Below are 23,665 nucleotides of genomic sequence, written 5' to 3'. Positions count from 1 at the left end.
GGAGGGGCGCATGTACGCAGTGCGCAGGGTTCCCCGGGGCGGCTAGCCACTGCTTGGCCACCCCTGGGACTCCCCCCTCCCCAGACCCCGGCACCGTCCGTGCCCTGCGCCCGCTTGGCTGGCCCTTCCTTCTCCTCCTAGCCCCTTGCCCAGGTGCCAGGCTGGGTGGCGCTTGCGCCTGGCCTGTAGGCCGTAGTGGCCCCAGGTCCTGGGGCGGGTGGGGCTCCTGCCGTACCCCCATGGCCCTGCCGTCACTGCTGCTGTTGGTGGCAGCACTGGCAGGTGGGGTGCGACCTCCCGGGGCCCGGAACCTGACGCTGGCGGTGGTGCTGCCGGAACACAACCTGAGCTATGCCTGGGCCTGGCCGCGGGTGGGTCCCGCTGTGGCCCTAGCCGTGGAGGCGCTGGGCCGGGCACTGCCCGTGGACCTGCGCTTCGTCAGCTCTGAGCTGGATGGCGCCTGCTCTGAGTACCTGGCACCGCTGCGCGCCGTGGACCTCAAGCTGTACCATGACCCCGACCTGCTGCTAGGCCCCGGGTGCGTGTACCCCGCTGCCTCTGTGGCCCGCTTTGCCTCCCACTGGCGCCTGCCCCTGCTGACGGCGGGCGCTGTGGCCTCTGGTTTTGCGGCTAAGAACGAGCATTACCGCACCTTGGTTCGCACGGGCCCCTCGGCACCCAAGCTGGGCGAGTTTGTGGTGACCCTGCACGGCCACTTCAACTGGACGGCCCGCGCTGCCTTGCTGTACCTGGACGCCCGCACGGACGACCGGCCTCACTACTTCACCATAGAGGGCGTCTTCGAGGCGCTGCAGGGCAGCAACCTCAGCGTGCAGCACCAGGTGTACACCCGAGAGCCTGGCGGCCCTGAGCAGGCCACGCACTTCATCCGGGCCAACGGGCGCAGTGAGTGTGGCCCCGCTGTTCACGGTCAGGGGAGGAGGGTGGCTGTCTCCCGGGAGCCCAGCCCGCAAGCTCCCGGTGGAGGCAGGCTTTGAGATGCCGTCCTTGAGAGGTGGGATCAAGAGGCCCAGGTGGGCAGTGCACCTGTGGGAGGGCTGAGGCATGACCAGGGGAGAAGCCAGACTTCTTGACAGACTTACGGGAGGAAGGAGATGTGGTGAGATGTCATGAGGGGGAAGCCTGTCTCAGGAGAATGTGGGATTTGGGGCTTTTGAGTTCGGCAAGCAGCTGGCAAACCCTGGAGTTGGGAATGCGACCCGTGGCCAGGCTGATTCGTGTGCCTGTGTGTTAGCACAGGTTTCCCAAGGAGTCACAAGACTCCTTGGCAGCGTGAGAGTTGTGGAGACTCTGGAAGTGGGCTTGGGGCTGGAGCAGACTCAGTGGGGGGCCGAGGTCAGGCTCACCCTGAGAGACTGAGGAGTCAGTGCCTTGGAAGCCAGGCAGAGGCAGGGGCGAGGTGGGCGAGTGAGGAGGCCTGCAAAAGGAGAGGCTGGAGGGTGGCTCCCTTGCTCTGACTTCTGCCAGATGGTCCCTCTGGCCCCAGGGTGCTAGTGACAGAGCCTGCAGGGGCGGGACCGGAGCCTCTGCTGGGTGATTGACAGGTCAGGGCCTACTCTCCTCTTGCTAAGATGGACATGGAGCGGCTCAGAGAGGGGGCGCTTTCTCAGGGCGCCGCCTCTCGTCATTGCCCGTCCCCAGTCGTGTACATCTGTGGCCCTGTGGACATGCTGCATGAGATCCTGCTCCAGGCCCAGAGGGAGAACCTGACCAACGGCGATTACGTCTTCTTCTACCTGGACGTCTTCGGAGAGAGTCTCCGTGCGGGCCCCACGCGCTCGACGGGCCGGCCCTGGCAGGACAACCGCACCCGGGAACAGGCCCAGGCCCTCAGAGAGGCCTTCCAGGTATGGTCTGAGCCAGGCGAGGGCGGTGGCGGAGGAGGTGGCACACTGGAGATTCTCTTGAGCCTCGAGGCTTTCATCCCTGTGCCCCCAGGGTTCCTCTCCGTCTTAGAAGCCCACAGGGACCCCAGGAGCAGGGCAGCAATTCTGAGCTACAGGAGTGACGAGAGCAGAGGCTTTCCAAGTGTACTGTCATGTTTCCTTATGTGCGCACCTGTGTGACGCCTTCTCAGTGTGTCTACCACCACTGACTACCTGCAGAGATCGGGAACACTGACTCTCTGAGTGCCAGGAGCAGGCTAGATGGTGGAGAGAAAGTTCAGGAAAAGATAGAGCCCAGCCCCTGGGCAGGCCTCCATCCTTCCTGGAGAGGCGAGCATGACCGTGGCCCAGCCAGATCACAAGGACGAGAAAGGATGGGATTGTGTGTCCTGGAACAGATGCCCGGGACCTTGTAGGGCTCAGAGGAGGAAGAGGTTTGTGGGTTGGCTTTAGAAAGGCTTTTAAAGGAAGTGAGGCTCTATTGTAACTTTAAAGGTAGAGGTCGTTCAGGGGCAGAGTGGGAGAGGGGCTCCAGGCAGCCTGAGCCGAGAGAAAAGGAGAGGAATGAACATGTGTAGGGGCCAAGAAGACACTCACCTGGCAAGAAGGAAGGTCCGCTGGAACCACGTAGAGAAATAATGTTGCAAAGATAGAATCAGGCCAAGGAGAGGGCCGGGTCCAAGATGAAGGCACTTGGCCTTGAATTTGGGGTCCTTGAAGTTTTTCTGTGAAGATGATCATGATATAATTCAGGTTGGATCAGAAGACAGGACTACTGGAGACAAAGAGACCAATGGTGATAGGTTAGAGAGGAGTGAGGTAATACGGGCTTGAAGTAGGTGGGAATGAAAAACATGGATTTAAAGAATTCAGTTTTTTATTGTAGGAATGTTGAAATGACTCTGCTCATTTCACTGCTTTGCATAAAACTTTCAGTGACATTTCCTACGGCATTAAGTCCCAACTCCTTGTCATGACGTTAAAGTCTGGTTCCAACCCGCTTTTTCACTCTTATGCCCTCACGCCCGTCATCCCAGAGTTCATCAGCTGACTAGACTTTCCTCAGATCCCTGGATCCCTGAGCCTTCCTCCCCCCAAGCCTTTGTGTGTCCTTTACTCCTTTGTCTGGAATGTTCTTCCTTCCCTCACCTCAAATCTCTGCCTTTCAAAGTCATACTTATGAAGCGTTCCCTGATTCTCCCACCATTTTTTTGTTAGCTTATACATGTATTTCTTATTCATCTGTCCATATTCTTATCGATCCATATTCTTCCTTTCACCACAAAGGATTTGAGGAGGCTCTTGGGGTGACCTTAATGTCTTTTCAACCCTGAGATTCCTTGACTTTAAGTAGCTTGGCATAAAGGCTGGATTTGGGTGGCCTTTGTTCTGCAGTAAGATTTTAGGTGGCTGTGATGATGCACTCAGTTGTGACTGACTGTTGTGCATCTGACGGGGAAGGGCAAATCTCTTTGGATGCCTGAGTGTGAGTCTGTGACTGTCACATTTGAACGTGGGCACTGGAAGGTTCTGTTGTGGTGTAGATTCTGCCTACACCACGTACCATGTAGTGTCTCACCTTTGTCTGCATAGATAGTATTTGCTCATTTGAAGTCTAGGCCCAGTTGTTTCTCTTCTAGGAAGCAAGTCCTGAATCCTTAGGTTGGTCTGATCTTCCTACTCTTGTGTTTAAGTCCATCGTAGAATTTCCCACATGATTCAGTCACAGTTTATTCATTCATTGATTCGTCTGAAGATTGACCATTCTACTAGCTTGGTGGAGTGTCTACTATGTCCAGTCAGTGTGTCAGGCACTGTGTATGGTAGAGAACATAGCAGACATAGTTCTTCCTCTTTGGAGCTTAACATTTAGTAGGATGGCAGACAACACACACATAAGCAAGTAAATACCAACATAGGAACGAACTGTGGCCAGTGCTCCTGGAAAGGCTGAGGAATCGGGAGGTAGGAGAGGAGAATAATGAGGGGCGTATACTTTGGTTCATGTGGTCAAGGAGGTTCCCTGACTCTCCCAGAGGGGAGGACCAGCCTTCTAGGCGGTATCCTTTTGGGAAATTCCCACCAGCCAAGGGTCCTCAGCACATGGCTAAGAAGAAGGATCCAGTCAGCTAACAGTTACCCCAGTTGATTCTCAGTTTTCTCACTCCCTCTAGGTGTTATTCAGATGGAGAAACCGAGAGGGAGGTTTGCCATAACACAAGGGGGAGACTGAGCACCCAGGATGTGCTGAAGGGAAAGCCGAGGCTTTGGGGTAGGAGGAGGGGAGGCTGAAGTGATCTCTACCACAGCTACTCTCGTCTTTCTCCACTACTGAGCAGGGCATGAGGGGAGTTGCGTGGTCAGCTCCGGCCACGGATTAAAGAGTGGAGCCCTTCCTCCACTGATACCTTTCCCTCTGAGGTCCCAGACCAGGCCAGAGGCAGGTGAGGAGGGAGGCTTTGACGCAGATACCGAAAGCTTTTCCAGGAGGGTGTCACACTCAAGGAGAAGGTCCCAGCTCCTGCTGGATATGAGCTATTGGGGGAGAGCCCCTGAACCGAACTATGTTGATAGGACTTTTCCGTTAAGCTTTGGCAGCTCAAGGGCAGAGATGATGCTCATCTTTGTATTCCATGTTTATCTCTGTATCCATATAAAAACCAAATTCACTGCCATTGAATCAATACCGACTCATAGCGACCCGCATTGGGTTTCCAAGGTGGTAGATCTTTATGGAAGTAGATTGCCCCCTCTTCCTTCTGTGGAGCAGCTGGTAGGTTTGAACCACCAACCTTCTGGTTAGCAGTCAGATACCTTAGGCATTACATCAAGGGTCAGAAAGGCAGGCAGAGGTCCCGACCTGGGCGACCATGAAATCATTTGCAGTTGAGAGGCATCAGCAGTAAGAATGGACGTGGCATTAAACCAAGGGCCATGGAGGTAGGCTCTCTTCTTGGAGGTCATTCTTTGTCCATTCAGGCCACTGTTGACAGTGCCTCCAGCCTGAGCCAGTCTCCGTGTGGGTGGCCCAGCAGTGGTGGCCAGCTTCACCAGGGCACTTGACCTAGGGCCCTCCTAGCGTCCAGGCTGGCCACCCACTGGTGGGCCTATTTTGGGAGCTTTTGCTCAGTTGTTTTCCCCTGGGCTTCTCTGTGAAATGGAACATTCGCAGCCTTTGCCACCTTCTCTCTGGCCCCTGGGCAAGCACACAGACTCCTTGGAGACCTTTGTTTTTTTAATTGCTAGTATCCACAAGGGAGTTCTGGTGGCATAGCACCTAAGGCATTTGACCGCTAACCAGAAGGCTGGCGATTCAAACCCACCAGCCACTCCCTGGAAAGAACGTTGGGCAATCTACTTCTGTAGTGATACTGCCTTGGAAACCCAAGGAGGGGTCAGTATGAGTTAGATCCAACTTCACGGCAATGGTTGCGGTTTTTTTTATTTTTTTAATATTCACAGATAATGGGTCCCCAGTCATGGAACCAGTCAGTGTAAACTGTTGTTGTTATGTGCCTTTGAGTTGGACCCAACTCACAGTGACTCTTCCTTGGGTTTCCGAGGCAGTGTCACTATGGAAGTAGATTGCCCAACCTCCCTTCAGAGGAGTGGCTGGTGGATTTGAACCGCCAGCCTTCTGGGTAGCAGTCAGGTGCCTTAGGCACTATGCTACCAGAGCTCAGTGTAAAGCAAAACTGAATTGTTACAGCAAAACTGAATCTAGCATAGCAGTCTTTTCTTTTCTTTTTTTTTTTTACTTTTATTGTGGTGAAAACATACCAGACATCAGCCAATGTAACAGCTTCCCCATTTGCAGCTCAGGGACGTTTGATGTTGTGTTGCCCTTGTGACCCTTTCCCAAAATACCCTGCCACCATTAGCATAAACTCGATGCCCCGCCAGCAAAACTTTCCCCTTTCCCTTCCCTCCTGCCGCTGGAAACCACTAATAATCCTTGGTTTCTGTCTATCTATCTATTGTTTTTATTTTTTTCCAACCTGTCTAGGAATTTTCCCTCCCCTCCCATCCATGATAACCAACAAAGAAAATTTCCTTCCGTGTATAAACCTTTCCTTGAATTTTACAATAGTGGACTAATACAATATTTGTCCCTCTGTGACTGACTTATTTCACTCAGCCTAATGTCCTCCAAGTTCATCCAAATTATGCAGTGTTTTGCAGATACTACATTATTCTTTAGGGTTGTATAGTATTCCATTGTCTACCACAGTTTGTATATCCATTCCTCTGTTGATGGGCACCTAGGTTGTTTCCATCTCTTCGCTATTGTAAATAGTGCTGTGATGAACATGGGTGTGCATTTATTTATTTGTGTCCTGCCTCTCACTTCTTTAGGATATAGACCTAGTAATGGGATTAGCATAGCAGGTTTTCAAAGTGTGATTTTGGGACCCTGGGGATCTCTGGAATTCTTTTAGGTGAACATGAGGTCAAAGTACTTTAAAAGTAATGCTGAGATGTTACTTGCCTTGGTCACTCTCCTGCTTTCATGATTATACGGTGGAGTTTCTCAGAGGTCATGGTACCGGACCAAAGGTGGGTCCCTGCCCGGTGTGCAGTCAGGCCAAAACAGTTTACACACCGAGATTGAGAGGAGAGAAAATTATTTATTGAAAAGCAGCAATGCAAGAAGTTAGGGGTAGTCTGTACCCAGATCTTAACTCCCCGAGATGCCATTGAAACAGTTTTTGTAGGTTTCAGGAGAGGGGGTTGTGCATATTCACAGTTTGGGGAGTGAACACGAAATGGGTGACGGATGAGTCAGCTGATAGGGGCTTGGGCAGAGGGGAGAGGGTCAGCAATTAATTTTTGTTCCCTTATGTCCTCGGGCCAGAGTTCATTTACAAGTTGTTTCTAAAATACTTTTGGGGATAATCCAGTTTACTTATCCCCCTGAGGGGTCTTATCTAATTATCTGTCTTAACCAGGGTGGGGGAAATAGTTGGGGGTAATCCAGTCTACTTATCTATTCCCATCCAGGTGCCAGGGTGGGGGAAATAGCACTCGGTTTCAGTCACAGGACACGTGATGTCATCATTGTCCTGACCGTTAATGGATGGTGTGTTTCTGGATTCTTGTATTTAAACTTTATCAATTTTAATTTCCAATATAGTAAATATTAATAGCCATAATCCACATAAACAAAAGGTCTTTGGAGTGCTCAATACTTTATAAGTGTATGAAGAGTTTGAGAACCTGTAATACAGCAGATACGCCAACCTAGAGAGTGAAAATCCCTTGCTGTGGAGTCGATTCTGACTCACAGTGCCCCTAGAGGACAGAGTGGAACTGCCCCACAGGGTCTCCAAGGCTGTCAATCTTCACAGAAGCAAAACCCAAACCACACCCACTGCCTGGAGTCCATTCCGACCCACAGCGCCCCTAGAGGACAGAGTGGAACTGCCCACAAGGTCTCCAAGGCTGTCAATCTTCACAGAAGCAAAGCCCAAACCACACCCACTGCCTGGAGTCCATTCCGACCCACAGCGCCCCTAGAGGACAGAGTGGAACTGCCCACAAGGTCTCCAAGGCTGTCATCTTTATGGAAGCCGACTGCCACATCTTTCTCCTGTGGAGCGGCTGGTGGGTTCAAACCTCTGCCCTTTCAGTTGGCAGCCAAGCACTTTAGCAACTGTGGCACCAGGGGTCCGAGAGAATTACTAAGCATCAAAAAACTAACAAACCCCCTGTCATTAGCCTTTCTTGAGATGTACACTGTGTTCTCGGAAGGAAGATAGGGCAATCTACTTCCGTAGTGATACTGCCTCGGAAACCCAAGGAGGGGTCGCTATGAGTCGGGGGTTCGACTCGACGGCACATAACAACAACAACAACAACAACAACACTGTGTTCAACCTGATTGTTCTCAGCTTTCTTGCCAACTTTTCATAGTTTATCAGCGACATCCTGCCACTCCTCTGCTTTTATTCTTGGCACAGGTGTCACTCAGCAAATCCTTCTGATGCTATTTTCAGTCCCTCCCTCTTCCTTTTCATTTTGCCTGGGAGTGAGAGAGTGTGGAAGTGGTGATCAAGCAACCAATGGCATCAGTAAGAAAAGCTATGTCTTAAAATAAACTCCAGCTGAACGTAAACCAAAAATCAAACCAGCTGACATCAGTCCGGCTGACTCATAGTGAACGTGTGTGGCAGGGCAGGGGTTGTCAGTGGCTGATGTTTTTAAACAAACCGATCACCAGGACTTTCTTCTGAGGGACCCTGGGTGGATAAGCATTGCCAGCCTTTCAGTCAGCAGCTGAGCGGGTTAGCTGTGAGAGCCACCTCAGGTCCCCAGTCCACTATAATAAGCGTGTGTCACAGACTGAATGCCCTTCTGCCTGGATGGCCTGATATGTAGCCCATCATGTGTGGTGCGTCCAGTGACAGGTACTTTCACGGCAGGAATTTAAACACTAGTGGAAATCACAGGATGAGAAATGACTACATTCTCACCTGTCGTTTCACACAGTCATGCTTCACAAAATATAGGGAAGGAAAATCTTTCTCTGATGTTGTGTGTCCTGGGCAGAGACCAGGTTCGGTGACGATGGGGTCTGAGGCAGAGACCGAGGCTGGTAGGTCCTCGACTAAGGAAGGGGGGACGTGTGAGGTAATGGGAGACACGTGGGCACTTGGGTGAGAGACAGAGACCCGTTGTGTGCCACTGAGAGGTGTGACTCGTCGATGGTGTGTGTGTGGGCGCGTTACAGTGTGTCTCTGTGACGCACATCTATTCTGTGGTGCTCTGTGGGCCCACCCTGGTAAGCAGCACCGCACTGCTCATGCAGGTGTTTAACACCTGTTACACAGGTGAACTGACAGCCTTTGTCCCAGGATACTTCCCCCAGTCACCACAGGCCCGAAATCTCTTTAGTCACTGGATTGAGGCACCACCTTCAAGTTGCCCAAGTGGAAGTGCAAAGATGTTACTGATAACATCAAGGGTAATTAACACCTTAGAGAGGGCTTGTTGATCAGCCTTGTCCTCAGTAGTAACAGGGACCCAGAAAGGATGGGCTGGAGGCTGTCAGAGGGTAGTCATCTGGCAGGAGGGCCTGGCGGTGAGAGAGGCTTCCGGTGGGCTGGGCCGGGGGCATGGTGTTGACGTCATCTGTTTCCAAGTCTCCATCTCCCCATAACGAGCCCTATCTGCCTTTCACGGAGGGGTGCCGTCCCTCTCCTCAGACCTCTTAAACATGCACAGAGTTCAGCACAGTCTTTCTGTCTCAGACTCACCACGCATATTTCATCCCAAGTTCCCTGTGCTGCCTCCTCCGCTCCCCAATCTTGAGCCCCGCTCCCTCTCCTCTGTGTCCTGTTGTACAGACGGTATTGGTGATCACGTACCGAGAACCCCCAAATCCCGAGTATCAAGAATTCCAACATCGTCTACTGATGAGAGCCCGGGCAGATTTTGGTGTGGAGCTGGCCCCCTCCCTGGTAAGTCGATCTCTGTCTCCCGGAGAGCCAGGCTCAGGAGAAGGGCTGCCCTCCCTAACCATCAAACCTCGGCCCTGGGGCCAGCCCCACTGCAGGGGCTATGCCCTTCCGTCTGCCCTAGGGCCCAGTTAGGCAAGGATGACCCCTTAGGAATGAGAAGGGGAAAGACAGCAAACCAGCAGAGAGAAGAGGTGGAAGGAGACCCCAAAGATGGGCTGGGGAGGTGCCCCCAGGAGGTGGGAGTGCACTGCTCGCCTTGCCACCCCCAGATGAACCTCATCGCCGGCTGCTTCTACGACGGGATCCTGCTGTACGCCGAGGTGCTGAACGAGACGGTGCAGGAAGGGGGCGCCCGGGAGGACGGGCTTCGAATCGTGGAGAAGATGCAGGGACGGAGATACCGTGGTAATGAGCAGGGTCGGACGGAGGCCTGAGGGCTGATCCTGGGCTCAGAAGTGGAGCGGGCAGAGGGGTACAGCCGCCAGGGTCAGGAGGAGAGCGAGGGGGCCGGGGAACAGAGCGGGGGTGGACCCGCGTCAGGAACAGGGTCGGGGGCAGCCGCTGAGGCACCTGGAGGAATCGTGGGGATGGTAGAGGGGCTGGGGCAGGGCTCAAAGTCAGGAGCTCTCTTCCCTAGGTGTCACTGGGCTGGTTGTTATGGACAAGAACAATGACCGGGAGACTGATTTTGTCCTGTGGGCCATGGGAGACCTGGATTCCGGGGACTTTCAGGTGATGGGGGAAGAGGTGCGGAAGAGGGTGTGGGCTTTTGGGGGGTTCAGTGGGGGCAGAGTCAGAGGGCCTAGAGGCAGGGATACATCTCTCTGCTGGGGCTGCAGCCTGGGTGGTGGCCGGTTGGGGAGCCGCGTGGGAACACAGCAGAGGTTTGGGGGGCGGGTTGGGGGAGCAGGCCTGCGGGCCCAGTTTGCCTCTCCCTCACAGCCTGCAGCCCACTACTCAGGAGCCGAGAAGCAGATCTGGTGGACAGGACGGCCTATCCCCTGGAGGAAGGGGGCCCCTCCCCTGGACAACCCCCCCTGTGCCTTTGACCTGGACGAGCCATCCTGTGACAAAAGTGGGTGTGTGCAGGGGCTGGGCCCAGGCCTTCTCCCGTGATCGCCCGCCTCCGTCCTGCCCCTCGCCTGCCCCGCTCCCTCCTGGCGCACACCCTCAGCTCCACCGCCTGCCCTTCCCCCAGCCCCACACACAGTCTTCCTCAGGGTCTCTCTCTCCCCTGCAGCCCCACTTTCGACTCTGGCAATAGTGGCCCTGGGCACAGGTATCACCTTCATCATGTTCGGGGTGTCCAGCTTCCTCATTTTCCGGTGAGTTCTGGGGTTTCCACTGCGCAGCTGCTCCCTTCCTGTCCATTGCTCCACAGACTTCGAAGTCTGTGACCCGGGCTAGGGACAGCAGGTCTCTGAATTTGGTGGTCGAGTCTTAGACCTAACAACATCTTGCCCTCCGGCTTGCTTTCTTCCTAACCTTACAGCCTAGGTGTTGGCTTCGCCTTCCATTCTAGGCCCAGTAGATAGACTAGTCATTTGGGGTGAATGTCAAAGACAAGTTTTCTACGGATGCTGCTGTTTTAAGACAACTTTCACTTTTGACCTCGGTGCTTGTAACGGAGCATAGGGCACGGGTGGCGAACACATCCTTATCTTTCAGTCTTGCCTCCGCTGGGGTAACCGGTGCGGCCTCAGGAGCTGGAGGGCAGCCTCGTGGGGTGGCAGGAACGGGCTTGCCGGCCCACTGAGGCGCGGGGTCCTTTCAGGAAGCTGATGCTGGAACGGGAGCTGGCTAGCATGCTGTGGCGCATCCGCTGGGAGGAGCTGCAGTTCGGGAATTCAGAGCGGCACCACAAAGGCGCAGGCAGCCGCCTCACACTGTCACTGGTGAGCCCGGTCCGCGGTCCCTCCGCTTCCCTCCGAGGCCCTGGCCTTCCCCACCCTAGACCTTCCCTTGTGCATCGGCGACAGCACTGCCACCACCATCTAATGTTCCTCTCATCCTTCCGCCTCCGTGTTGTCCTTGGCCCCAGCGGGGATCCAGTTACGGCTCGCTCATGACAGCTCATGGGAAATACCAGATCTTTGCCAACACCGGTCACTTCAAGGTGAAGTCGTCTGCCTCTTCGGCCCCCACCATTCCATCCTGTCTCATCCCCATCTGCCAGCTCCGTCCGTCCGTGAACCTCTGCCCTGCGTCCCCTCCTCCTCTCTGTCCCAGCTGAGCCCCTGGCGCTCCCACAGTTCTCTGGTGTTTCTTAGCACCCAGCAACTCCTTCTGATACTAATTTTCCTTTTCCTTTTCCTCCCTTCACGGCCGCCATCAGGGCAATGTTGTTGCCATCAAACATGTGAATAAGAAGCGCATCGAGCTGACCCGGCAGGTCCTGTTTGAACTGAAACATGTATGTCACAGAGTACGGGTTGAGGGCAGGGGTGGAGAGCCATGAGGAGGAAGAGAGGGGAGTTAGCTGGAGGGGCCGGGGGCTGTTTATGGATGGTTTTATGGGGTGGGTGGGGCTAAGGGAAAGGCCCTTGGGTGTAGGACAGGGTTTCTGCGCTGAACTTTCAGCTCCTTCAGTTTCCCTTCTCTCCCCATTGCTGCTTCTGCCAGATGAGAGACGTCCAGTTCAACCATCTCACTCGCTTCATTGGCGCCTGCATAGACCCCCCCAACATTTGCATCGTCACCGAGTACTGTCCTCGTGGGAGCCTGCAGGTGAGGGCGGGCGGAGGGGATCACGCGTGGCGGAGGGAAACAGGCCCCGAGTTGCGTGACATTAAGCCAGGAGACAGCCAGCGGGACGAGGACAGTCACCTTCTCTGTTCTGTGTCCCTTGCCAGGATATTCTGGAAAATGACAGTATCAACTTGGACTGGATGTTCCGTTACTCACTCATCAACGACCTTGTTAAGGTGAGCCGCCTCCACCATTTATTTATTTATTTTTAATCGTGATGTGGGTGAAAGTTTACAGAGCAAATTCCCGTTCCACACAGCAGTGCACATACACTGTCTCATGACACTGACTCGGTTTACCACGACGCAGCAGCTTCCTCTCCACTTCTTGAGAGTCCATCCACCCTGGATGCCTCCGTCTTTCTTTCTTTGCTTAAAGGTTCTCTTTCCAGTCCTCTGAAAACCCCCTTCTCTATTTCCTCTTATTTCTATGGTTAGGCGGTGCTGGGAGATAAGGAGTCTTGGGTTTATAATGGGAGAGAAGAGTTTTATCTGTCATAGGGATGCCCATACCTATAAAGGTTGGGTTTCCAACCCTATAAAGGAGCTCTGGTGGCATAGTTGGTAAGACATTTGGCTGCTAACTAGAAGGTCAGTGGTTCAAAGCCACCAGCTGCTCCACGGGAGGAAGATGAGGCAATCTACTTCCATAAAGACTGACAGCCTTGGAAACCCAGTGGGGGCTGCTATGAGTCAGAATCGACTTGGTGGCAGTGGGGTTTTTTTTGGCTTCCTACCCTGTATGTCTCAGATCTCTTTCCATTATGTCTTTTACCTCCAAGAGCTTATATTAAAATCTCTTAACTTGGAAAGATGAGTGGAGTCCCCAGACATATTTATATGCTGTTTTTCCTCTCATCATTTTACTCTCCAATATTTGCCATAACCTCTCTTTTATTCAGAAAAACTGAAATTTAAAAAAGAACACTTACGAATGAAACAAAGAGAAATCAAGAAAAATTGTACCAAACCTTTGTTACTTCCCATTGTGTGAGGTTTCAGTTTTTTTCAAGTGACCTGTAGGTCCATGGATTTCCTGAGGCCTACATTTGAACCTTGCATGATTGGACAAGCAAGTCCCATAGCCAGTGAGCAAGCCTAGTGGGTCACCTCATGTCACAAGCTGAAGCTGGCCTTGGTCTCACTGCTTAATTCTCATGAAGTGATGTGTGTGTGTGTGTGTGTGTGTGTGTGTGAAAGTTTGCCATCAAATGAGAACTAATAGGTAAAGTTAACAAGGTGTTTCACTGGAGGTGTGGTGGTGGTGACTGTAATAAAAACATGAAACAGAAAACTATTTGATGGAACAAAATGATGTATAAAAATCCAGAAGCCTGATCATTTCTGTGTTCACACATTTGGGGATTCCCAAGGTTTTACTGATATCGCGGGCTCACTGTGAAAAAGGGAAGAGTTCACAGAGACCAGAGTTTAAGCTCAGAGCTAAACTTGTAGACGTGTGCCATTCTGGTCAGCACCGCACCTCTTTTCTGTGTCACCCAAGCTGACTTGTGGGCTTGTGAGGTTTCATTTTTGGGATGCACCACTCTGCCCTCTGGCAGCCTGCCTCACAGTCCCTCACGCAAGGGTTCCTCCCTCTCTGGCCTCCGCAGGCCAGGTGGTCCAGGCTTCTGGACTGGCTTGGCAGCTCTGGGTCCATTCTGCAGGTTTTTCTAATTTCCCTTCTCTGTGACCCAGCATGCCTGCCAGTAGATCGCCTTCCCCCTACTGTGACCTGCCTGTGGCTGTGCTTACGCGATAGTGTTCACAACTGGCCATCTCGTTACTCCTGACACTTGGTCTTCAGCCAAGTCTCCCTCATTGGTGGCCGTGCATCTGAGCCCACATGGGTATCATTTCAGTCTTGGGGTTCGCCCTCACAGTTCTGTTCTCTTCACCACCCAGAAGACTGACTGTCCTTTTCAGGGTAACAACTGATACCTCCCCTTGTCCCTCCTCTGAAGGGTCTCCCATTCCTGGTGCCTGGGTGCTTGTGTACTGCTTACGGTACCGGGGGATGACTCTCCCTTAGGTAGAAAGTGTGCAAAGAATGCCTTCCCAAATCAGCTTTCTACGTTTTTATGGTCCCAAGACCTTTAGACGGCTAGCTAATCCCCACCTTGTGAAGAGGGGTATCCCAGTCCCGATGGGATTCTGTGACTTGATCTGTATCCTGCAGGGCATGGCCTTCCTCCACAACAGCATTATTGCATCTCATGGGAGTCTCAAGTCCTCCAACTGTGTGGTGGATAGTCGCTTTGTGCTCAAAATCACAGACTATGGCCTGGCCAGCTTCCGATCCACTGCTGAGCCTGATGACAGCCACGCCCTTTATGCCAGTGAGGTCCTCCTCCCCTGCCGTGCCCCGATCCCTCCTTGTCCTACTCCTGAGGCCCTGGTCATCTCCACCTAGGGAGGGCGGGAGGGGGATAGGAGCTAACAGCTATGGGGGGGTGTGACGGGAATGAGCCTCGGTGGGCATGAGAGTGCCCTTTTGAAGACCTGGCCAGCTGTTCCCCCTTTTCAGAGAAGCTATGGACAGCCCCAGAAGTGCTCGGTGGGAGCCCCCTGCCAACCACGGGCATGCAGAAGGCTGATGTCTATAGCTTTGGGATCATCCTCCAGGAGATAGCACTTCGCAGTGGTCCTTTCTTTCTGGAGGGCCTGGACCTCAGCCCCAAAGGTGAGAGTCAATTCACTACACAGCCTCTTCTAGCTGGGGGCCCGGTCTTCATCCAAACCCTGTATCACCCTCAGAGATTGTCCAGAAGGTCCGAAACAGTCAGCGGCCATATTTCCGGCCGAGCATTGACCGCACCCAGCTGAACGAGGAGCTGGTTTTGCTGATGGAGCGATGCTGGGCGCAGGACCCCGCTGAGCGGCCAGACTTCGGACAGATTAAGGGCTTCATTCGTCGCTTTAACAAGTGAGAGGGCGCTGAGGGGCGGGGCTCCGCAGGGCTAGACCCCGCCTCGGTCTCGGAGGATGAGGTGGGGCTAGAGGGTGCAGACAGCGGGTGCGGGGGCAGTCGTGGAGCAGGTGCCATCTCTGGCTGCCCGCAGGGAGGGCGGCACCAGCATACTGGACAATCTCCTGCTGCGGATGGAGCAGTACGCCAACAACCTGGAGAAGCTGGTGGAGGAGCGCACGCAGGCCTACCTGGAGGAGAAGCGGAAGGCCGAAGCCTTGCTCTATCAGATCCTGCCCCAGTGAGGCCTCCGCCCCCTCCCCTGGGCCTCCCCTGGGCCCCGCTGCCGCCCGCTGCCTCGCTGAGCCCCTGACAACTCACCTCCCGCCCCCAGCACCTGGCTGGCCTCCATCTTGCCATAGTGAGCCCCCTGGCTGTAGAATGTGTGCCATCATTGTGCCTTCCAATGAGCTGGGCTGCCTTCTTTCTGGCTTCCAGTCCCTCCTCAGGGCACTGCCCAGCAGGTGTACGTAAAACGCTCTCAACCTCCGGCATCCCCAGGGATGCCCGCCCAGCTCCCCAGCACTCGGGCGCCCCCCCTTGCCCCCGGCTGTAATGTCCTCCTGGGCCTCTTCCTGCTCGGCCCAGCCCACCTTTCACGTCGGCACTGCCCCTGCTGCGCCACACCGCACGCCCCTCTTCCTCTCCCCCAGCCTCTCTCGGAGGCAGGCTCACACCGCTTCCTTGCTTCCTAGTTCAGTGGCAGAGCAGTTAAAACGGGGAGAGACGGTACAGGCTGAGGCCTTTGACAGTGTCACCATCTACTTCAGTGACATCGTTGGCTTCACGGCCTTGTCGGCAGAGAGCACGCCCATGCAGGTGAGAGCCGTGGGCGAGAGGGAGGAGGTGGGAAGGGGAGGCCGGCGGGAGCTTCACGGGGCTGTCGGGATCCTCGATCACAGGACGATCGATCCCTTGTTCCCGAGTTCCCACGCCTCCTCGCGGCTTGGGGACTAACATTTCCTAGAAAGTCGGGTGCCAGCCTCAGGCCCTGTGCTGCCCCATCCCTTGTCAGGTGGTGACACTTCTTAACGACCTGTATACCTGCTTTGACGCCATCATTGACAACTTCGACGTCTACAAGGTGAGACCCGGGGCTCCCCTTGTACCGAGATCCCTTCAAGGCGGTGCCCCCGTACCTTCCCTTTCTGGACAGAGTGGCTCTGGCCCGGTAGCTGACAGTCCGGTCTACTTTCTTGGGAACCTTGGTCCTCCCTGAGCAGAGCCACCACCCCACCAGGTTTAGCCCTGATTTCTGCTGCTCCACCAGGGCTCTCAATCTAGCCTGCCCATCGCCTCTCTCCAGTGTCCTCCGGAAATGGGAGAATCCTAGAGGATATGGGCGTGGGAGGATTTATTGGGGTGAGAGGGAAGTCGTGAAAAACATTCTCAAGCTTTCGTTGAATTGAGTTGGGCTGGCTTGGAACATTGCCCTCTGCTAATTGTGTGGCCCTGGGCAAGTCACAGAATGTCCCTGGGCCTCGGCTGTTCTGGCTCTAAGATGAGAACGAGGTGTTTGTCCAACGTTGTGCATGGCGTATGCTCTTCCTGACCCCTCCCTTTGGACTCACTGCCATCTCTGCTGTCACTGTCCAAAGAACTCTCCTGGACCCTTTACTGAGATTCACCAGTGGCTGTCTCCCCCCATACATTTGCTTTATAGAAGAGTCTGCATAAATTATTCCCGGAACCATTGGAGAGTAAGTTTCAGACGTGTCCCAGAATCCTTCAGTGTGTATTTCCGAAGGACGGGGCCTTCTCTTGCCTGCCTACAGGGCAGTGAATAAACCCAGCAGCCTGCATCCTCACCCTTTGGAAGTCGGGCCGTCTGAGGCCCAGTCAGCAGCCTCCGAGTACTCGTCTAGCCGTTTTCTTGCCTCCTGGTTCCTGACAGCAGAGCCATTTGTCCATGTCCTGTTGCAGACAGGGTGGCCATTCATTCAGCAAGCGTTTACCAAGCGTTCGCCAGGGGCTGGGGCGGGGAGGAGAGATTTAAAGTCCCTCGCCTCCCTTCCCACCTCCAGACTCTCAGGACCGGCACGTGGTCTGGAGTCAGTGCTGGGGCTCCAGGCTGTCAGGGCGCCTCCCAGTGGCACCAGTAGTGCCCCCTCCTCTTCCCCATTCCCACTGCTGCAGGGAGCAGTCACGTCTGAATCTCCCTGTCCATCAGGTGGAGACCATCGGAGACGCCTACATGGTGGTTTCTGGCCTCCCGGGGCGCAATGGCCAGCGCCACGCGCCTGAGATTGCCCGGATGGCCCTAGCATTACTGGATGCGGTTTCCTCCTTCCGCATCCGTCACCGGCCCCACGACCAACTGAGGCTCCGCATAGGGGTCCACACAGGTAAGGCTGGTTCTCAGCCTCACCCTCGCTGCCACCCCTTCCAGGCTTTCCCAACCCGTCTCTCCTCATAGGGCCAGTCTGCGCCGGGGTCGTTGGCCTGAAGATGCCCCGCTATTGTCTGTTTGGGGATACGGTGAACACTGCCTCTCGGATGGAGTCCAATGGTCAAGGTGAGGCGCTGGCCCAACCCCAGCCCCAGCCTCTCTCCTGCTGTTCAGATTCCTCCTGATTTCTCCACCTGAGAGCACACAGTCCCCAACTGGCCCATCCTTGAGGACACTTTAGTTCCAGTGAACGTGCTCTGGGAGGCAGGGAGCCGAGGGCTGGCTGGGTAAAGCTCTCTGCCCTGCCTCGGACTCTTCTCTCCACCACCCCTGCCCACCCCAGCTCTGAAGATCCACGTCTCCTCCGCCACCAAAGATGCCCTGGACGAGCTAGGCTGCTTCCAGCTGGAGCTTCGGGGGGACGTGGAGATGAAGGTGACGACCGGCCGCAGGGAGGGGGAGTGGAAAGGAGGGCGGAAGGGGTTGTGGGCTGCTGGGGGAAGAGGGGGGAGACCGGGACGGACAGAAGGGTCTGAGCATCTTCACCTCCCCACTCACAGGGAAAGGGAAAGATGCGGACGTACTGGCTCCTGGGAGAGCGGAAAGGGCCTGGCGGGCTCCTGTGAAGCCCACTTCGTCCCCAGTCAGACAGCGTCCTAGCGCTGGAATCGGGATGGGAGCGGCTGCCATCCATCTCTGCGCACATCAAAGCCGCACGGCGTCCAGGATGGAAACCAACGTGCACCGAAGCCCGACCTCAGTGTGGGTGTTGCTGCTCTCTGCGGCTCAGCCTTGTGCATAGCCCTGTCCCCCTCTGGCCTGGCCCCCACACTACTACTGTAAATATCTGTATCTAAACCAGAATATTTTGGTCAAATATAAAACAACAGAAGTCATGGTGTCACCGTCTGGGGCAAGGGCAAGCCCAAGGGGAGGGGGTTAGGCGGAATGGACACAGTAAGTCACGGAGTCACTGATGGAGGGGAATCTTTGATGTAATGTGCCCTCACCGAACACAGAGTTCACTTCCTCTCCACGCTCCGTTACAGACGGAAACGGATTGTTCGTTCCACACCGGCCCCCTAACCCTCAGACCGTGGTTTTACCCCCTCTGCCACACTGCCCCCCTCCCTGGCAGGCAAGGGAAGACATTTCTCCCAGTTGGGGGGGTTAGTTCTGAGGCTCATAGGGCAAAGGCTGCCCCAGGGACAAGGGCACCGGGGTTGTGAAGCTGCAGTTCCTTCGGAATGGTGTGTCCAGCGTCGTGATATTGCTGACACCCTAGAGGAGGGACAGAATGAGGACAGGTCCCGGGGTGCCCACGTCTGAAGAGAACAGCCTTTCCTGTTTCTCCCCCTTCCCCAACACCTAGTCACCCGCACACACCGGCAGCTGTGGTGCCCTCTGTAGCCAGAAGGTTTCAGGCTGCTCCAGACGGTAGTCGTGAGGCTGTGAGGGAAGGACATGGAATAACTCGCAGCCTACAGTCCCCTCTCAACCTCTGGGCCTGCCTGAGCCCAGCTGGGCACGTGGGTGGGATGGGTTCTCACCCTGGTAGGGGCAGGTGGCCCTGCTTGCGCCAGCTCTGTGCGGTAGTCGCGGTGTGTCACAGACTCCGCCTCAAAGGTCCCCCTTACAGGTTCCTGCTCTGCCTGCACCTCTTTACTGGACAGCCCTGGAGGAAGTCAAGGCCACCGTTTCCCAATTTTCGGCCTCCCTTCCCTGTCCATGTTCCCCTAGCCTCTTACCAGATCCGGTGGTGCAGGAACAGTTCCAGCATGGCTTCCCGCTTCCCTGTGGGAGGGCAGGGGTGGACAGAGTGGGGATGTCTGGTGGAGAAGCGGCCCGGAAGAAGCACATTTCAGGTAAAAGAATGAACATCCTATGTTTTTTTGTTTGTTTCTTTCTTTCCTTCCTGTACCCATTGGACCATTCACCAAAAAGCCAAAACCAGTGGGTTCACTGCCACTGAGTTGATTCCAAGTCATAGTGACCCCCACTGGGCTTCCAAAGCTGTAAATCTTTACAGAGGTAGATGGCCTCATCTTCCTCCCACAGAGCAACTGACGGGTTTGAACGAGTGACCTCCTGGCTGGCAGCCAAAAAAAAGCCTTATCCATTACACAACCAGAGCTCCTCCACAGTCCCACCCAAAATCCCTTCTCTCCTTTTTTTTCCCCCTAACTGGCTCATTCTGGCCTCCCACGCTCCACACCTCGAAGTGACTGATGGAGGTTTGGGGGGGGCTGGTAGGAGTCTTTCTGGGTGGTGCTGGAGGCCATGGGTGACTGGAGCCGCGGAGTCAGCAGCCCTCGGTGTCCGTGTCGGAAGAAGAAACTCTCCGAGCCATCCTGCATGCTTGGGACTCGATCCAGGTGGTTGGTGGCTCTCTGTGGGCCCAAGCCAGTGACCATGATATCCCCTCTGGAATGAACTACTCCCTCCTCCAGGAAACTGTAGGCAGCCCTTAAGAAAAGGGGGCAGGCCAAAACCTTAGTACCTCCTCCTCCCAGTTGTAGAGGAGACACTGGCCCTGTGGCAGTGGTTCCGAGAGCCCGTGAGATTTCCCTTCAGCCTCTGAGGGCTTCCAGGGCCCCCGGGCCCCAGGTTCTGGGACTTGCAGAAATTCCCAGGAGGGCTCCTTCTGAGGTTCCAGGTAGCCCTGCTGATTCCAGCAGGTGTAATTACGGCTCTCGTCTTCCCTAAGGTTTCCGAGCTCAGGGCGAGGACCAGGGCCCGTGCCTGCACCAGAGCCAGGGCCTGGACGAGGCCCAGAGGCAGAGGCAGGACCAGGGCCAGAGTCCTGACCAGAGCCGCAGCCAGGGACAGAGCTCTGGCCAGGACTGGAGCTCGAGTCGGGAACAGGACCGGAGCTGGAGGAGCCATGAGGCCAGCCACAGGCCGAGCTGTCACTTGTGGCCCAGGGGTCCCGAGGAACACAGGAGATATAGGTGGGCTCGAAGCCAAGACTCCCGCGGCCTGTCCGGTGGGGGAACCTGGATCCAGCGCAGGGGTGCCCGAGAAGACGGAGGCCAGAGGCGGGGTCGATGAGAACAGGCTCGGGGCGGGGCCTCGGGCCCTTCGGATACCACGCAGCCGCTTCGGCAGTGGCCGCGGCCTCAGACGCAGCAGATGCGGCCGAAGCAGCCGAAGCAGCGGCTGCGGTCGCGGCTGCCAGGGCGGACTCAGCCCCGCCATCCGAAGAAACCAGCGGTTCCGAACTGGACCCCAGTCCTTCGGAGCTGGGCTGACCGTCTGAACACCTGAAAGAGACCCAAGCCGTGAGAAGCACCGCACACCCTCCCCGACCCCTTATGCCCGCAGCCTCAGCTGCAGTGCTCACCGCGACTCCGATCCCTCCGTGCACTCGGTCGTCTCCATCTTCAGGCACCGGCTACCGGGTTGCCACGGAGACGGCAAACAAGGCCCGGACACTGGGCGGATGTGGAAGGTGGGGGCGGAGGCAAAGCCTCTGCGGGGCGAAGTCTTAAACCTGATGTGGCTTGGGACGGCACTTTTCCTCTCCCGGCTCCGTTCTCCCCCAGAGCGGTGTTAAAGGTTCCGCTGGCCCAAGGGCTTGCTCTTCACGGCCAAGCAGGAGTCTTTGCGGCTTACTAAGGGGGTTTGTTGGGAGCTCTGGTAGCATAGTGGCTAAGACACTTGCCTGCTAACCAGACGACTGGCGGTTCAAACCCACCAGCCACTCCTCGGAAGGAAGGTTGGGCAATCCTACTTCCGTAGTGATACTGCCTCGGAAACCCAAGGAGGGGTCGCTATGAGTCAGGTATGACTCGACGGCACATAACAACAACAACAACAAGGGGGTTTGTTACGGGAGGATGTTGGAGATAAGCAGAGAACTGTGGCATCAATGGCAAAAGCGTACCCGGTATGTTTGTGCAGGGGCACCAGTACCTTCCCCTTAGTTCATTCTCAAAAGTGAAGGAGTCTTTTTAAAAAAAGTTATGGATGACAGTTTATAAGCAAAATAGTGAGAGGTATGGAACAGTCAAAGGCTAGCAGGTTTCGGAACCACTGAGACTATGGCCCCTAGCTGCCCTTCAGGTCTGGAATTGAACCCACACCTGTGGCTTTGAGCCAAACAAAAGGCATATGAGTTGAACATGTATCTGAGGTAGATACACTCCTTGGAGAGAACAATCCTGGGAGAAAGAAGGGCTGCTTATGCACAGGGAGACAGTTCAGGGGGCAGGAGTCATGGAGGGATGGACACAGGGAAGAGGTAACTATGGGGAGGAAGTGGGAGGGGAGCTGTTGCATTGGGGTAAGGTGTAGTCAATGTCATGAGACAAACTGTGTGTGAACTGCTATATGGGAAGTGAATTTGCTCTGTAAACTTTCACCCAAATCACAATAATAATAATAAAAAAAAAAGGTAGCAGGTTTCTTGGTGACTATTTCTCCAATAAAAGGTACAGGCCCTTCACAATGACAACCACCCCTCACTCTGCACCCTAGAATCTGGCTTGGTCTCTCAATAAGGGGCAGGCTTATGCAGGCCTCACACCTGGTAGTCAGTCTCTTCCCACAATTTTTCTAGCAGCTCGACCTAGTGCTTCACGAGGTACGAGAGCGCACAGATGTTCAGACAACCACCCCTTTAATCACAGGCCTCCTCAGTGCTTCTGTCTTAGCCCATAGTTAAGGGGATTACACCCCTGGATGTGTTTTCCCGCTTTATTTATATATATTCTATGTATCTCTATACGTCTTTATACATTTAACACACAGACCCAAAGTTATCGGAGAGCTTTATTAGCATCACAGGGTCCTTTTGCTCCCCCCAATCCGAGCATCCAGGCCCGAGGTCCTTGGCCAGCTGCTTGGTTCAGCCTGGAGGCCACAGGAGCTGCCGCCCACCAAGCACATGAATGTGCAGGTGATACACAGATTGTGCGCCCAGCTTCCCATCGTTGATCACTGAAATGGAGCTCAGGGTTAGGGTGTCAAGGTCCTATTAAGGGGTTGGTATGAGAATCTCGGTCAGGGGCTCAAGGGCCTAAAGTTACTCACCGAGTCGGTATCCATCTGCCAGGCCCTCAGTCTTTGCTATCTTCTTGGCGACAAGGAGGAGGTGTCCTAGAAGCTACAGGGAGACGGAAGGGAGCCAGATGGCTTCGCTCAGCAATAACATCTCTAGCTGGTGCAGCCCCCCAGCCAAACCTTGGCTCTGTCCTTCCCACCTGCTGGTCCTCTTCTTCAGCCTGGCTAATCCGAGGAATGGGCTTCTTTGGAATGACCAGGAAGTGCACAGGGGCCTGAGGGGCCACATCACGGAACACAAGACACTGGAGGTGGGAGGAAGGACCAGGTCACAGGCAGTGACAGGTCAGAGGCCACCATGTTACTTCAACAGGCAGGACTGTACCTTTGAGGTGCTACCTAGGAACTCCCTTGGGGGCTGGGTCCTAAGGGCATCCCACCTGATGGTCTTCATAGAGAATGTCAGCTGGGAGGCTGCGGTCCAGGATCCGGGAGAAGATGGTTGGGGCTGCGCCACCGCCAGCCGCCTGCTGGGCTTTGGCCACTTCATTTCCGTCAGTCACACCTGCAGCTCCTCGGACCTGCAGCGGGTCAGACACACCCAGAGAGGGTGATGGCAAGACCTCTCCATGGACTCGGGGCTGGCAAAAGCTGCGCTCTGGTAGCCACTACCTTCACCCTTCTAAGAACTGTTAGTGAATCTGTTAAGTGATTCGCATCCAAGGGAAAGTTCCCGAAGATCAGAGTAGCAGCAGCAGAGAGTCGGGCCAGACAGTGCTGGGCCTGGTTAGATAACAGCAACATTACAATGCAGGATCAGCAGCTCAACGGATTCCTGCTCCAGCCCTGGCCAGGGGATCTAGCACTGCCGGGGGAAGGATCCATCATGAGAATCCAGTTCCCATTTTACCACTGAACTCTCTCTTGATAAATCTCTTCTCTTGAAATGTCACATGAAGGGTGGTTTGTTTCACCTGTTAAGACCTTGGAGCTCTTCCCATTATTCTCCCCTTGTTAATAAGTTTCCACTTATGTCCATTACTCTTGTTCTGGTCTTTAAGCCTCGTCACCTACTTTATTGAGATTTTAACCCAACTGCCCTGTGTGGGAGCTCTGGTAGCATAGTGGCTAAGGCACTTGACTGCTAACCAGAAGGCAGGCGGTTCAAACCCACCAGCCACTCCTCGGAA

General features: G+C 54.9%; 3 protein-coding genes across 3 annotated transcripts in view; 1 reads left to right on the top strand and 2 right to left on the bottom strand.

The window, feature by feature from the left end:
• Nucleotides 1-239: 239 nt before the first annotated feature.
• On the top strand, nt 240-18,097 carry NPR2 (natriuretic peptide receptor 2). The gene is made up of 22 exons (XM_007946906.1): nt 240-906; nt 1,663-1,868; nt 9,254-9,367; nt 9,637-9,772; nt 10,005-10,099; nt 10,310-10,442; nt 10,608-10,692; nt 11,142-11,262; nt 11,409-11,483; nt 11,703-11,780; nt 11,990-12,094; nt 12,220-12,291; nt 14,294-14,453; nt 14,642-14,797; nt 14,872-15,040; nt 15,177-15,323; nt 15,778-15,901; nt 16,098-16,166; nt 17,253-17,427; nt 17,499-17,597; nt 17,815-17,906; nt 18,032-18,097. Exons 1-22 carry the CDS (start codon nt 240-242, stop codon nt 18,095-18,097), a joined length of 3,144 nt encoding a protein of 1,047 aa, XP_007945097.1.
• Nucleotides 18,098-18,560: 463 nt separating this feature from the next.
• SPAG8 (sperm associated antigen 8) lies at nt 18,561-20,852 on the bottom strand. The gene is given in 7 exon segments (XM_007947014.1): nt 18,561-18,752; nt 18,858-18,920; nt 19,022-19,136; nt 19,220-19,265; nt 19,687-19,861; nt 19,972-20,734; nt 20,815-20,852. Coding segments are annotated over 7 exon segments (1,392 nt in total).
• Nucleotides 20,853-22,320: 1,468 nt separating this feature from the next.
• HINT2 (histidine triad nucleotide binding protein 2) overlaps nt 22,321-23,665 on the bottom strand; it is a 2,211-nt gene continuing 866 nt past the window's right edge. The window contains exons 2-5 of the mRNA XM_007946905.2: nt 22,916-23,056; nt 22,676-22,780; nt 22,506-22,578; nt 22,321-22,412 (exon numbers count right to left, since the gene is read on the bottom strand). Coding sequence (XP_007945096.1) covers nt 22,321-22,412; nt 22,506-22,578; nt 22,676-22,780; nt 22,916-23,056 — 411 coding nt within the window. The remainder of the gene's footprint in view (nt 22,413-22,505; nt 22,579-22,675; nt 22,781-22,915; nt 23,057-23,665) is intronic.

Source organism: Orycteropus afer, unplaced genomic scaffold (genome assembly GCF_000298275.1).
Source record: "Orycteropus afer afer isolate SDZICR_OR568_19922 unplaced genomic scaffold, OryAfe1.0 scaffold00174, whole genome shotgun sequence".
Lineage (NCBI taxonomy): Eukaryota > Metazoa > Chordata > Mammalia > Tubulidentata > Orycteropodidae > Orycteropus > Orycteropus afer.
Note: the sequence above shows the minus strand (reverse complement) of the source record. Positions and strands in the feature narration are given on the sequence as shown.